The 14,120-nt window shown below is 44.6% G+C and overlaps 1 protein-coding gene across 3 annotated transcripts in view; it reads right to left on the reverse strand.

The window, feature by feature from the left end:
- Positions 1 to 14,120, reverse strand: part of SFXN5 (sideroflexin 5) — a 196,478-nt gene that overhangs the window by 155,889 nt on the left and 26,469 nt on the right. For all 3 annotated transcript variants that reach the window (XM_006261298.4, XM_059721418.1, XM_014597100.3), the window contains one exon: positions 889 to 966. In XM_006261298.4, coding sequence (XP_006261360.3) covers positions 889 to 966 — 78 coding nt within the window. Of the gene's footprint in view, positions 1 to 888; positions 967 to 14,120 lie in introns of those variants that run through there.

The following is a 14,120-nucleotide window of genomic DNA, read 5'->3' on the forward strand; positions in this document are numbered from 1 at the left end:
AGACCCAGAGTGCTAAACCTACAACCTTTCCTTCCATAAGTGTAGTACTTTTAAATGTATACTGTTAATCTCTTAAATGTGGTTGGAGACGGCGATACTGAGAGGGCTGCCACTTGTTCTCTTCAGTTTCTGGTTAGGGCGCTCACCCAAGCCTGATCCCTCCCTCTGCCAAAGGGGTTTCAAACCCACATGCGCTAGGTCACAGACTAGCCTGGAGTGAGTAGATGCTTAACACCTCCTAGTATATGCCCAGTGCTCCTTTGCACAAAGAATTCACAATTCATTGTGCCAGAGGGAGCAAGAGGGAGAAAGAGCAGTCAGGACACTCACCTGGACTGTATATGCATTTTATGTGAAAAACAATCATTCAATAAGAAAAAAAAATCACAAACAGCCCTTGGGCAGGGGCTGGAACCCAGAATACATCCCTTTGTTCAACTCCCCTTCCCCTGGAGTAGTCATTCTCCCTTTCTTTGCCTCTCTGCATTTTTGTGGAGTCTGGTTAAATCACCTCTTACTCTCGTTAAAAGTTTCAGTTTGATCGTGACATACTCCAAATCAGAAGACCCAATACCCAAAGTCATTTGAATAGTTAATTTAGGGGAGGGAAGTCCAGTGGTTGAAATACATTGATGCTAACTAATGCAAGACCAGGTATATGCCATAGCTAAGACACCATTAGTTAAGGCTTCACAAAAAATAAATCTTGATTCAACAGACGTGGTACCAGATGCTAATACATGGCAATCCAAATCCAGGAAAGTCATAAACCAGTGATCAGTTATGATCACACCTTTGAAAATGTATCTCACTTTGGTAAAGCAGGTGCCCAGGCCTAAGTGGAAATCCAGTTAATGGGAACCCATTTAGCAATGGATCTTATATTACCTCTTTGTTGGTGACTCCTGGGGGTAAGGTCCCATGTTTATAATCCTCCAGCAACTGCACTGCTTCTTTGAGACGGCTCTACAAACAAAAGAAAGACACGATCAGAGAAATCGGAGCCTGCAGTGCACACACACATCTAAGGCTGCGAATCCAGGGAACAGGATTGCAGACACTCTTTAAAACATTCTTCTTACATAGCCCCGAGGATGGTCGTGCCTTTATATAAATGCATGTATCTGTATTTGTACTAAAAACTCCTCTGGAAATGGATCACATCATCTTCCACCAGAACACGGTGTACATGTAAAAAATTGAACCCAAATGGAGTTGCCATGACTAGCAGCACCAAACACGTGTCTACCTGAAGACTTCATACTTAGTGTGATGAACCTGATTTGTCTTCCCCAGGAGACAGAGCCACAGTACAAATGGTGAAGTACTTGCAAGAAATCTGGTCATGCCGTGCAAACATGATCTCCAGAAACTATCAAACCCCAACTGGAGGGAGCTTTCTTCCATAAGGACTACAGGATTGAAAGATGAGGCCTTCAAAAAGTATAGTAAGAGCCCCTGGCTAATAGACATCATTTAGATCCTTGGGGAAAAAAAAACCTGCACCCCACCAAAAACACACATGCACAGTCACTGCTGAGAAATCAAAATCAGCTATTAACTATTACGAATACCGTACGGAGTCTGAGTCTGGTCCCAGCAACATCCGCATAAGGCAGTGTAGTTTAGTCAGTGTAGTTTCTGCCATCAAATGCACTGACGCTAATGCAGTGACCCTGCTTAATGCTGATGTGAAGGAGTCAGAGCAAGACCCAATATATCCAAGATACCAAAGTATTTTCATATATTGCCAACTGGATTTCAGGAACCACTTTGAAGAACAGTTGGCAAATGATAAAATTTTAAATGATGACTATTATACATGCACCTGGGTGGGATTCTCAAAAATCACATTCTTAACATAATTCTGCTTCCACCAAAGTCAAGGAGAGCTTCATCAGCAAATTAATGAGAGCAGAATTAGACCGAGCACTTTTGAAAAGCCCACCCACTATAACATGCACGTAGTGGAATAGGAACTTCCTCAGATTGCCCTAAAAAGGCAGCTTTCACGGGACCTCATGCATTCAAATTAGCACAGCTGGGCAGCTGCACATTGCTGACGGACCAGCAGAGAGATCCATTCATTTTCAGAATATATAGCTAAATTAAAAAGGGAAGAATAATCTCACCGTTCAAGCTCTGGAATGAGACATACAGAGGCCGATTCTTTTGATCTTGGCAATGAAAAGGGGAGGGTGGTGAGGAAAAAAAATCTCTTAATTAGTCCAACCTGCCCAAGAACGAGTCAAGCTGCGTGTGCTGATTTAAGTGGCTAAGTGCTTGGCCAGAGAATCCAAACAGAGTTGGAGCAAGGCTGCAGAAAATGTCACAGGACATGGGAAGTGCTTCTCAATTATTTAAAAACAGGCACATCAGTGAGACTGCCTAGCTGCAGGAAGGATGCCCATGCCAGAAATTCAAAGCTGATAGATTAAAATCCCTTAAGTAACCTATAAACAGCCCTGTGCTGTTGGAGCAGTTATGTTGACTGCTTGGGAATGCTTGAAAATGCAGAACATTTTTGCTGGATATTATGAAATCTGATTATAAACTATGTAGGTACTTAGGGCTCTTATCACCATTGTGCCAGAGCACCTCACAACCGTTAATGAGCTTGTTACTCACAACAACCCTGCAAATTAGGCAAGTATCATTACAGCCTAGCTTGGACTTCTGTGGGTTAGACTAATTGCAAGGAGATTATTTTTCCTCCTTTTCATTGCAAACATCAAAGAATACGTTGTTGTTTTCTTGGAAATACCAGCAGTTACGCCAACCTGCAATTGGCAATAAGTGAATGACTAGTGCCTTTAAAACATGCCGTACACAAAGCACTTGAAGAAGTGGCAGTCCAACCACTCTACAGAGCAAATGTGTTGTGGTTGGATTCCTGCCCATTTTTGCATACGCTAAGCTAATTTTATACCAGGGGAGAAAAATATGTGAACATGTATTACATACCTCACTAGCTCTTGTTGAATAGCTGCTAATAAGCAAGCGCAAAAGTGGGCAGTCTTTGCAAAGTAACCTAATGAGGCTTAATTTCAGAAGACATGAAGAAAGAAAGAATCCAGGAAACGTTTCAACAACCTTAAAGAAACGTGACCGTTGGAGCCACCTTCTCTTTACGCATGCTCTGCGAGGGGGTTTGCTGTCCCCAGGCTAGCTGCACTGAGCAAACCCCTACGGCTTTCCACTCCTGGGGCAGAACCACACAATTCTCCAACGTGTAGACCATGATCTACAAATCCAGTTTGGGGTCCCCCACTACACAAAGGACCTAGACAAATTGGAGAGAGTCCAGCAGAGGGCAACAAAAATGGTTGGGGGACTGGGGGACATGACTTGTGAGAGGCTGAGGGAAATGGGCTGATTAAGTCTGCAGGAGGGAAGACCGAGGGGGATTGAATAGCAGCCTTCACCTCCCTGCAGGGGGGCTGCAAAGAGGATGGAGCTGGACTGGTCTCAGTGGGGACAGATGACAGGACAAGGAGCAATGGGCTCAAGCTGCAGCAAGGGTAGTTGAGGTTGGATATTAGGAAAAACTTTCTCCCAAGGAGGGTGACGAAGCACTGGAACAGGTTACCCAGAGATGTGGTGGCATTTCCATCCTTGGAGGTGTTTAAGACCCGGGTAGACAAAGCCTTGGCTGGGATGATGTAGTTGGGGCTGGTCCTGCTTGGAGCAGGGGGTGGACTAGATGTGATCTCCTGAGGCCCCTTCCAACCCTCGTTTTCTATGTTGCTATGATCAGGGACGTAGAGCCCTGTGCCAGCCTTGAGCAGATCCAACAGGGCTAGAGTTTTGCTGCCTGGGAAGTACAAGGGATAAACAGTCTTTCCAAAACAAGGTGCAATTCTTTTCTTCACAGTACAAACACTGTGTAGTACGTGTGCACGAGGGTTTTAAAAACGTGTCTACACGTAGGTTTAAATACCTAGATCTTCATCTCTCCTCCTAATGCTACCGGGCCAGCTCAACCACTTCATAGTCCCATTCAAACAACCTCTCTCGGTCTGGGCTTGTTCCTCATCAGCTTCTGGCAAGTGATCCAGGCCCTCTCTATAAACAGGTAAGATGTCTCCTGTAGCTTCTGTCAGTATTAAGGTGTCCTACCTTGCAAAATAAGCCTGTTAACATTACTGGAGACATCCTACTAGCAGTCTAGTCACTGCTCTCTCTATGGCTTTAGGTACTTGTCTCAGAGACATCTTTTCTCCAGCCACTTTTTACCTAATTTTTACTAGCAGCCCCTTTTGGCTTACTTAAATATTAATAAATAAGCTGAGCAGCCTGCAGGTGATATTCAAGTTAATCAATATATATTTGAATCAGGGGCAATCAGCATGGGTTCATCAAAGGCAGGTCCTGCCTCACCAAACTGATTGCCTTTTATGACCAAGTAACTAAATCCTTGGATGATGGTGTCGCTGTGGACATAGTCTTTCTAGACTTTAAGAAGGCCTTTGACACTGTCTCTCGCCCCATACTCATCAATAAATTAAATGACTGCAGCATTGATGCCTGCACAGTAGGATGGGTAAAAAACTGGCTGATGGGGCGCACCCAGAGAGTAGTGGTGGACGGGTTGTACTCAACCTGGCGAGATGTGAGCAGTGGGGTCCCCCAGGGCTTGGTCCTCGGGCCCGCACTGTTTAACATCTTCATCAGCGACTTGAACGAGGGGATGGAAAGCACGCTGTCCAAGTTTGCTGATGACACTAAGGTGTGGGGCGAGGTGGACACACTTGCAGGGAGAGAGAGGCTGCAACTAGATTTAGACAGACTACAAAAGTGGGCAGACGAGAATAGGATGGGGTTCAACGCAGACAAATGCAGGGTGCTGCACCTGGGGAGAAGGGATCCACAGCACACATACAGGCTGGGGAGCTCCCCTCTTGAAAGCACAGAGGTGGAAAGGGATCTCGGAGTCATTATGGACTCCAAGATGGACATGAGCCGCCAATGCCAGACCGCAGCCAGCAAAGCCAGCCAGACCTTGTCATGCATCCAAAGGTGCATCTCAAGCCAGTCCAGAGAGGTGATCCTCCCCCTCTCTGTGACTGTGGTCAGGCCGCAGTTGGAGTACTGCGTCCCGTTCTGGGCGCCGCACTTCAGGAGGGATGTGGCCAGCATGGAGAGGGCTCAGAGGAGGCCACCCACTTGGTGAGAGGGCAGCAGGACAGGCCCTACGAGGAGAGACTGAGGGACCTGAACCTGTTCAGCCTCAGCAAGAGGAGGCTGAGGGGGGACCTGGTGGCTGCCTACAAGCTCATCAGTGGGGATCATCAGCAAATAGGCAGAGCCCTTTTCTCCCCAGCACCACCTGGGGTGACAAGGAACAATGGTCATAAGCTGATGGAGACCAGGTTTAGGTTAGAGATCAGAAGGCAATATTTTACAGTTAGGGTGGCCAAAATCGGGAACCAACTTCCCAGGGAAGTGGTCCTCGCCCCTACCTTGGGCACATTCAAGAGGAGTTTGGATGATCACCTGTCTGGGGTCTTGTGAACCCGGCATCCATTCCTGCCTGTGGCAGGGGCTCAGGCTAGATGATCTGTTCAGGTCCCTCCTGACCCTAGCTACTAGGAAATTATGAAACTATTTATTTAATGTATGGTTTTCAAGGCGTGCCATCTGGTCAGCCTTGGTCTCTTTCCAGACAACAAGAGTCCGATGTAAAATCTCTCTGGTGCCTGCCCACTTTCTCCAGGATCAATCAGAAGCATCCTAGAGATCTTATGATTTTAGTCTGGGTTGCATGCTGAAGCGTATTTTAGTGCAATCATCTGAAGTCACCATGACAACAAGTGTGTCTGATGATTACATTGCATGGGAGCAAGGTGTACAGCGGGCATCGGGAACAGGAGAGGGACACACCATGTCCTGTCCCAAAGGCTATGGACTGCCCCCGTAGCCAGGCTGTGCACCACTTGCGGTGTAGCAGGAACAGATGAGACCCATATTTTAAAATGCTCCTCTTGCCATTAACCAAAGGGTCAGCCCGTCATAGACAATCGTCTAAATCACAAGTGAGGGGCCAAGAGTCTTTTCCTGGAAATTTTTTTTTCCCTGGAAGGAACAGATTTCTTTAAAAAAAAAAAAAAAATGCACATAACAGCAATTAAATACTAAGATGAGAGACCCCTCAAATGCTCATGTATAAAAGTTGTCATTTGTCAAAGATCTCAAAAACGTTACCTACATAAGAGGAATGTGCAGAAAGGTTTGTTGCTTTTGCTCTAGACATTATGGTTCTGATTATAATCTTAAAGAGATTATTTATTAATTAATTAATTAATTTATTTATTTATTTAATGAAACTATGCTGGTGAGTCCCATCACCAGAGAAGTATGGGCTGTGAATCTATGTGGAAAGTTCTGTAGAGTTTTCCTTTAAAGTCTTTAAAAATGACAGGTATTAAAACCACATAATATAGGAATTTATGCCGCATTCTAACAAGATAAAATATGAGAATTTTAATGAATATTCTGTTCATGTTACCGATTTTCTCTTACGAGAATTAATTTGTTTTTTGGTTGTTGCTTTTTTTTTTTTTTTTTTTTTTAATAAAAGGGCAGTTTGGTGCATGCAAAAATACTGGCAGCAGCTTTTGAGAAAAAGGGGCTCAGAGACATTGTTAAAAAGGTTGCGGCTTTTGTGTTTTTACCATTACAGGAGCTGGCTTCTGCAATTCGCTCCTTCCCAAGACAACTAATTTATGATGGGTATAAAGGAGGAAGATGTCAGGAGAATGACATGGCAACCCAAGCTCCAAAAGTGAAAAACCAAAGACAACTGAACAAAAACCAGCGTTTCCTCTCAAGCTATCATATTGCAAACTCAACATTGTGGAAAGCCATTCAGATTCATTATTCGTATGTGTTTTTGTCGCTGGAAGTTACCTACACTGTGCGCCTTGCAAATTATCTACACAGAACAGCATGCAACTTTGAATGAAATCCTAAAGTAATAAATGAATGGGCCTGTGTTCTATTTTTTCCTCTTCTCTTGAGGAAATCTTAGTAGTTACTATAACAACCCTGGCCAGATCCCATCTTGTTTAGTACGGTAACAAAACAGAAACAAAAAAGCCCAATTTTTGCTTTAAAAAAATTCAGTCTTAGCAGGGAAAAAGGCCCTCTTTAAAGGAAAGCGTTCCAGGACAAAACTGCCAAACATTTTTAAAGACTGCAGAAGGCAGAAGAGAACTGAAGAGCATCATGTAACAAGCAAAAAACATAAGTCATTTGGCTTTAGAGCTGTTCAGACTGTATTAATAAAATATCCACTGCCCCAAAAATGTTGCTCGTGCAGGGTTAAGGATCGTGCCCTTCTCAATGTCGAGAGCAGCCATTATTCATCTCTCTGAAAACCAGGACACGTAGGGCCAAATCCCATTCTGCCTATTAGGCACGCAAGTACAAGCTTGTTCCACCATGCTCGAGTCCCTGAGAAATCCCATTAACGCAGAAGTAGATGCGACATGCCCTCATCTTAGCAGTAAGACTAAATCACAAGAAAGCAGTGAGGAGGAGGAGGGCCCACCACCTTGTGTTAATGGGTTGTCCGGATGGAAGAGGATCACATTTAGGCACCTAAAAGACAGAGGAGGATGTTGCTAGTAGAGGTAAGCTATGCATCACCCCAATCATGCTAACTCGCACTTCTATCCCAGCCCTAAAGCCGCAAAGTATTGCGATCCTTCCTTTTTTGTGTTCTTGTGACAAGGTATTTAGCAGATTCGTTGGATCTGACAGGGCCGCCCTGTAAGCCCATCTGCTATAGCCTCAAACTTCAGCCTCTGGGCTGTCAACCATACGCCTTGGCACCCACATCACCCCAGCTCCCAAGCGCTGCGATGATGGGGTGGTAATAGCTAAACTACCCCAGGATTTTTATTGCAACCAGGATGAAAAAGTCTCATGCCTGTCCCTGCTCGACTTCCCCACCGACAGCCAGGTTAACCCTTCCTGGTCCTGCAGCCACCGCTGAATTAAGGGCTTTGCATCGTTGCTCAGCGTATAAATCTGCGGTCCACGTGGCCAGGGGACTGTTCATCTGGCTGTTGCAACATCCTGCTCCCATCCCATTCCCCGTGGCCAAAACCTCAACTCCTCTACCTCCATTGTAGCACCCAAGGGTGCCAGCTTTCCCAGATACACCTTGGGTTACATTTACTTGCCGAGTGCGAGATATACACGTGTACTGAATATGCACATAAGGATCTACAGTTACTTTTTGTTGTTGAATCTGCCAATGGCAATTAATGCACAGCTTTACCTTATCTTCACAGTATATGCCATGCATGCCAGCCAGGCAGCATTCGTACCCCACACTTGTGGCTGAAGTCACTTATTTCTGTATGCCCTTGGTTTCTTTTTCTACAGGTTATTGTTTTACTGCTGACCTCAGAGCAGTCCTTAGAACAGCTCTCCCTAGTCTCAGTGTTTTTTGATGCAACACATTTGCAACGATGGGGTAGAACTAGCTAAAATACCCCAGGACTTAATGCAACACATTTGATCAGGCTAAGGGTGAGGACAGTGCCAGCTGCTGGCTTTGCTTTGATCACGCTCAGGCCTGTTGTTCAGGAAATCAGCACGAGCCACCCAACATTACCCTCCTAATGCCACTATTTACTGGAATCTCATCTTCCCTTCAAATCGCTGCTATTTTCCTTCACGATACTCCCGAATCCGAGTCTGCACTTAGATTTAAGCATGCTCTGAAATAACCAGAAATTCTGCCTCAGAACAAGCCCCTGCACGAGGCAGGTAGAGGGCAGTGACAAGCACGTCCACAGAAAGCTGCGAAGAAGGACGCACATACCCCTATGCATGCGCCACTTGGGTGCATCAGCCGTGATGCATCACTGGGACCAGCCACTTAACTCTCACGACAAGCTGACTTCTGCCTCGTGATCGAGCCTCAGGCCTACAGCATACAGGTAAGCTATTTTCTCTGGCTTGCGAGACAGGCTTCAGCCACCCTATAAAGCCAATTTTTACACTGAATAAGTTTGAATATTGCTTCTGGGAAGTGAACGCTCACTGAGGTCAATTCTAGGAGGCAGCATCGCGGGCAGAGAAATTAAAGGCATCGTTTGAGTCATAGGAGCTCACACAAATAAATCATAAGAACAGCATAAGAGCTGCCACATCTTGCGTCAGACCTTAAGTCCATCTCGGCCAATATCCTGATGCAGAAAGGGGGAGTGAATTGCTTCCGATCAGGTTATCTCCGCTGTTCCTCTCCCACTTGCAGCCTCCAGCATTTAGGGTCTGGGAAGTCCCCATTCAAAGGCCGGGTCCCTCACCCCCACGTTCAATAGCGACTAATGCTTCTTTCCTCCGAGAATTTGTCCAATCCCTTTTTGCTCTGGAGTAAACGGTCAGCTCCCACAGCATCTGGTGGCAACGAGTTCCACGTTTTAAGGACATATTGTGTGAAAAAGAACTTCCTTTTGTTCGTTTTAAACTCACGACCTACTAGATTCATTTTGTAATCCCTAGCTCTTGTATTGAGCAAGACAGTAAATAATATTTACTTCCTCTTCGCCATTCAGCATTTGTAAACCCTTATCATATTCGCCCTCAAGCATCTCTTTTCTGAACTGGTTCAACCTCTTTAGTCTCTCCTCGTATGCAAGCCCCTCCATACCACTAAATTATCCTTATTGCTCTTCTATATACACCATCTCTAAATTTCTGTATATTCTTTCTGAGATATTGGGACCAAAACTGAGCACAGTATTCAAGGTTGGATGCACCATGGATTTATAAAGGGGCATCATGATACTTTCAGTTTTGTTTCCAAGTCATAATCCCTATCATTTTGTTTGCCTTTTGGATGGCTGCTGAGCACTGAGCTGGTATTTTTAGTGAACAGCCCACAATGACGCCCAGGTCTCTTTTCTGTGCGGAAACAGCAAAAATGTAAAGCTGTCATAGGTATAGTTTGGGTTATTTTTGCTCATCAACATTGAATTTCATCTGCTATTTAGTTGCCCATTTGCTCAATAGTGCCAAATCCTTCTGTAGTTCCTCGCACCCTGCTCTGGTCTTGACCACTTGGAATAATTCTGTCATCCGCAAATTTGGCCATTTCACTACTCACCCCCTTATCTAGATAACTTACGAATATGTTAAAACAATGCTGAAGATAATGCTGTTATACCATGGGGAGGGAGGGGGAGAAGAGGGCTGCATCTAGGGCAGGGGCGGGCAATTATTTTGGGTGGAGGTCCACTTATTGAGTTTTGGCAAGCCATCGAGGGCTGCATGACATATTACTTTTCTAAATTTTTTAGGGGCCCCACGGGCCGGATAGAATGGCCTGGCAGGCAACATCTGGCCCGCAGGCTGCATTTTGCCCACCCCTGATCTAGGGCATCTCCTACTTGAACGGTCTCAACATTTGGACCACTTGCGATCATACATGCTCAGAAGGTACAGCCATTTAAGACCACGTGAATAGCCAGATGGATGCTAGAACACTTAAAATTAGCTATGAAACAATAAGCTAGGCTCAAGCTACAGCTCCACTCACTCACAGGGGACTGGATGGGTCGGGAATGAGTAAGGCATACCAAGTCTCCCAGATTCACTATATATGACAGCAGTGACCAAAAGCTTTGAACATCTGATAAAAGGATGCCTCTGCCTCAGTCCAATTCCTTGTTGCTTAGCAAGCACTTGCCAACAACTAATTACCTATTTATGCTGATCGGGGAGCCATCAAACAAAGAGGGGTTATAAAAGAAAGGGTTCCCCACTGGCCATTTTAAAATGTGCAAGAAAAAGAAGCACAGACTCAGCTGGCATTTGGAGCAGAAGCCATGCACAGGTGAGGAAGGATTGTGGACTCAGCTCGACCCTTTCATTCCTGTCAAAAAAACACCACTCAAGAGTACTGGAGAAACCAAAGATTCACGCAAAATACTTACTGTTGTGCAGATGTGAACATTTTATTCCATCTGATAATGCAAGTCTCTGTGTTAGGTGTTTCAACACCACGCATTCAGTGCACACCCTTTAAGTGTACAGTCTTGGGAGTGAAAAAAAATGCTTAGGCATTTACACAAACTTAAAATACAAGCAACGCTCGTTAAGCACAGAACAACCCATCACAACTGCTGTCACTGCTGTGGTATTAGCTGCCCACAAATTGACCAGCTTTTGTTATTCAAGACTTCTAACAGCCTGTTTCACAATTGCTATGAGAAGCATCGAAAATGATGAAAGCCGTTCTGGTTGTAGGCAGCTAGTATCACAGCTAACAGCAGTTGTGATGCTTAGTAAGTACAGAATAATCCATTTACATGTAAGGTTGGCTTTGGCGATGATCAAAGCTTCCAACAGCAGCCCTTCGACAGACACTTCCCCTTCAACTTTTCTGGAGTCAGTTATTACGGAGTTAAACAAAGTACAGAGAGACAACTAGGCTGAAAGGTGCCATGCACTTATCTAATAAGCAGTTAAGTTAGGTCTGTTATATCCTAAGCAGCAGGCTATGAATGGACTGGCATGTCTTATGGCCTCTGAGCAATATGTGCAATTGGAGTGCCCTGTAAGTAAACTTTAAGGCAGTGCCCACTCACCAGGTTGGATCTCAGAGAAAGCATGTGCTTAAGCTACTGAGGAGTCACCAGCCAAGGTCTATGCATTCGGACTGCAGGTTTCAGGACTTCAAAAGGTATGCTGGAAAGACCATCTGTAGCCTAGACATATGCCAAAGCACTACGTAGACACAGCCTAGGAAGCCCAAGCCTCCAATGTGCTTTAGATCCAGCAGCCATAAGTGTCCACTGGGAAGCTCTCTTGGAGATCTCTCTAAACAGCCCTTCAAGCTTTGCATTGTATGGAGTACTATTACACAGACTATCCAGATCCACTAATGCCCACTAAAGAGAGCTTTGCAATGGTTATTTGACCCCAGCAGTCTTTCCTGCCCAGAGCAAGGGGGGCTGGACCTGATGATCTCACAAGGTCCCTGTCATATTGAATGAAATAGTTTGAATGTTTGTAATGGTTGCCCATTAGCCAGTTTCAGGAAGAAGATAAGATTTATCTCCTTATCTAGGTCATGGTTTTGGACTACGTGTGGAAAATCCAGACTTTGCTTAAAGTTTTAACTCTTGAATGTTATCTTTAGAAGTCTTTTACAAAGAGAACCTGAAAATTGACCCTTAAGCAAATATCCTGAGTTCCGAGAGATCAAACCCTAGGGCCTTTTGACCAGATTGGTAAGAAAAGGTCACTTGCAGTGGTATGGAAGTTCCCCAAAGTAATTAAAATGATCAACAAAAGAAACTAATTACTAAGCAAAAGAATCTGTTGAGTAAGATCCGAGCCCAAATTTGGGGGTAATGACAGGTTTGAGTAGGAGTGGCCCAAGACGGCAGCTCACTCAATAAAAACTGTAACTTACTCTCCCAAATTGGAGGTGACTATACTTGCAGAACAACGAAGGAAGAATCGCAAGTGTAGGCTGGATCAGACTGATCACCTGAACCACCCTCTCCGTGAACACGAATCTCTTAGTTCACGCTGAAGCTGCAAAGCGCCCAAAAGGGACTGAAAGAAGGGGACTTAGAGCTATCAGTATTGAGGCCAGACCATTTAATCATATTGCTGAGGCGAGCCCATTGAACCGTACTACTGAGGCCAACCCATTAAATTGTACTACTGAGGAATGAAACCGTATTTAGGTGTTTGGCTTCTTGGAATTCTAGGATTGTAAGTATATTATGAAAAATAATAGTATTGATTCAAATTTAACTTTTAATTGTAATTGTAGTTGTTTTTGTAATACTAATTCTTATAGCACTGTTTGGGAAGGAAGTGCATTCGGAGCATTGTTTCTGATATATGTAATTATTGTGTTCTTAATGTTTGTGGTATTTCTAAGCTAAGCAGTGTTATATACGTAGCAAAGAGTTTTAAAATAAAATTGTGTTGTATGAATTAAGTGTGTAATCATTGTGAAATCGTGCAATCAACTAACTACTCCCCCAGCCAGTGCATCAAAACGAATCAGTAAATTGTGTGGGATTTTCTCTATTCCATAACCCACTAGAGACAGTCCCATCCAGCCCTAAACTTCTGCAAATCTATGACTTCCATAAGACCAGGACCTGTCCCTGTCTCCTATCCCAAGGCAGTGATGGACCATCCATGACCAAGGTTTATTTTTGAAGTGTCCTGGTGAGATACCCCTGGGGGAAGGGGAGGAGTGTATGCCTGTTTCAAGGAAAGCATTTCAGATGTATACTGGTGATGCTAACGGGAGAATTCACCCTGGGGTGTCTGAAGCATCCATTTTACAGCTCCTGGAAAGAAGGCTCTTCTTGTACAGCGCTACCCGCACCACGCTGAAAAGCCACACAGGTACACCTGAACTGCAGTTACAGCCAACACAAAGAGAGAACCCTCCAATGTTACTGTTATAAGAGTCAATAGGAAGAGAGGAACTTTACAGGTAGGAAAATGGCAAGTTTTGTACTTGTTGCTAATTCTGGCTCCACTCGCACGGTGAACATCACCCTAAGGCATGGACCACTTTGGTTTCACTTGGCAAAACAAGCCCTGAGTTTAAGCCCAGCTTACGTGATGCTTGTGCCCTGTGCTGGCATTCTCCAGGGATGAGCTTCAGCTCTGAGTGGCTTGGGTACAAGCAGGAAAGTGCTGCTCCTAGTTGCCAGCACCTCTCAGTCAGCCAGGGACCTGGAAGTCCAGCTGTGCTCTGGGAAAATCAGAAATTGCTGACGGTCCCAATTTTCACGATGAGACACAAGACAGACTTGCATCCATCTGGCTCTATTGTATCGGATCCACAGCAATAGAGCCAGAAACTTTTTTGTTAAGTAAAGCCAGCAGATGTGATGCTGAATAAGCATAGCCAGGCAATCTGCTGAGTAAGAAAGGATTGTTCATATCAATTACATAGCTCTGATCCCAATTCCACCCTGGACCGTGCAGGATTAGGTCCTTTAAAAAGACTACTAGTCCAGAGAGAGATTTTTTCTTCTTCAGGAGAAGACAACTTTAAAAACAGCTGCTGCAAATGCAACTTAACTTCTCATTTCATTTCTGCTTCGAGTTATAAGACCCAC

This window comes from Alligator mississippiensis, chromosome 2, assembly GCF_030867095.1.
Source record: "Alligator mississippiensis isolate rAllMis1 chromosome 2, rAllMis1, whole genome shotgun sequence".
In the NCBI taxonomy this organism is placed as follows: Eukaryota; Metazoa; Chordata; order Crocodylia; family Alligatoridae; genus Alligator; species Alligator mississippiensis.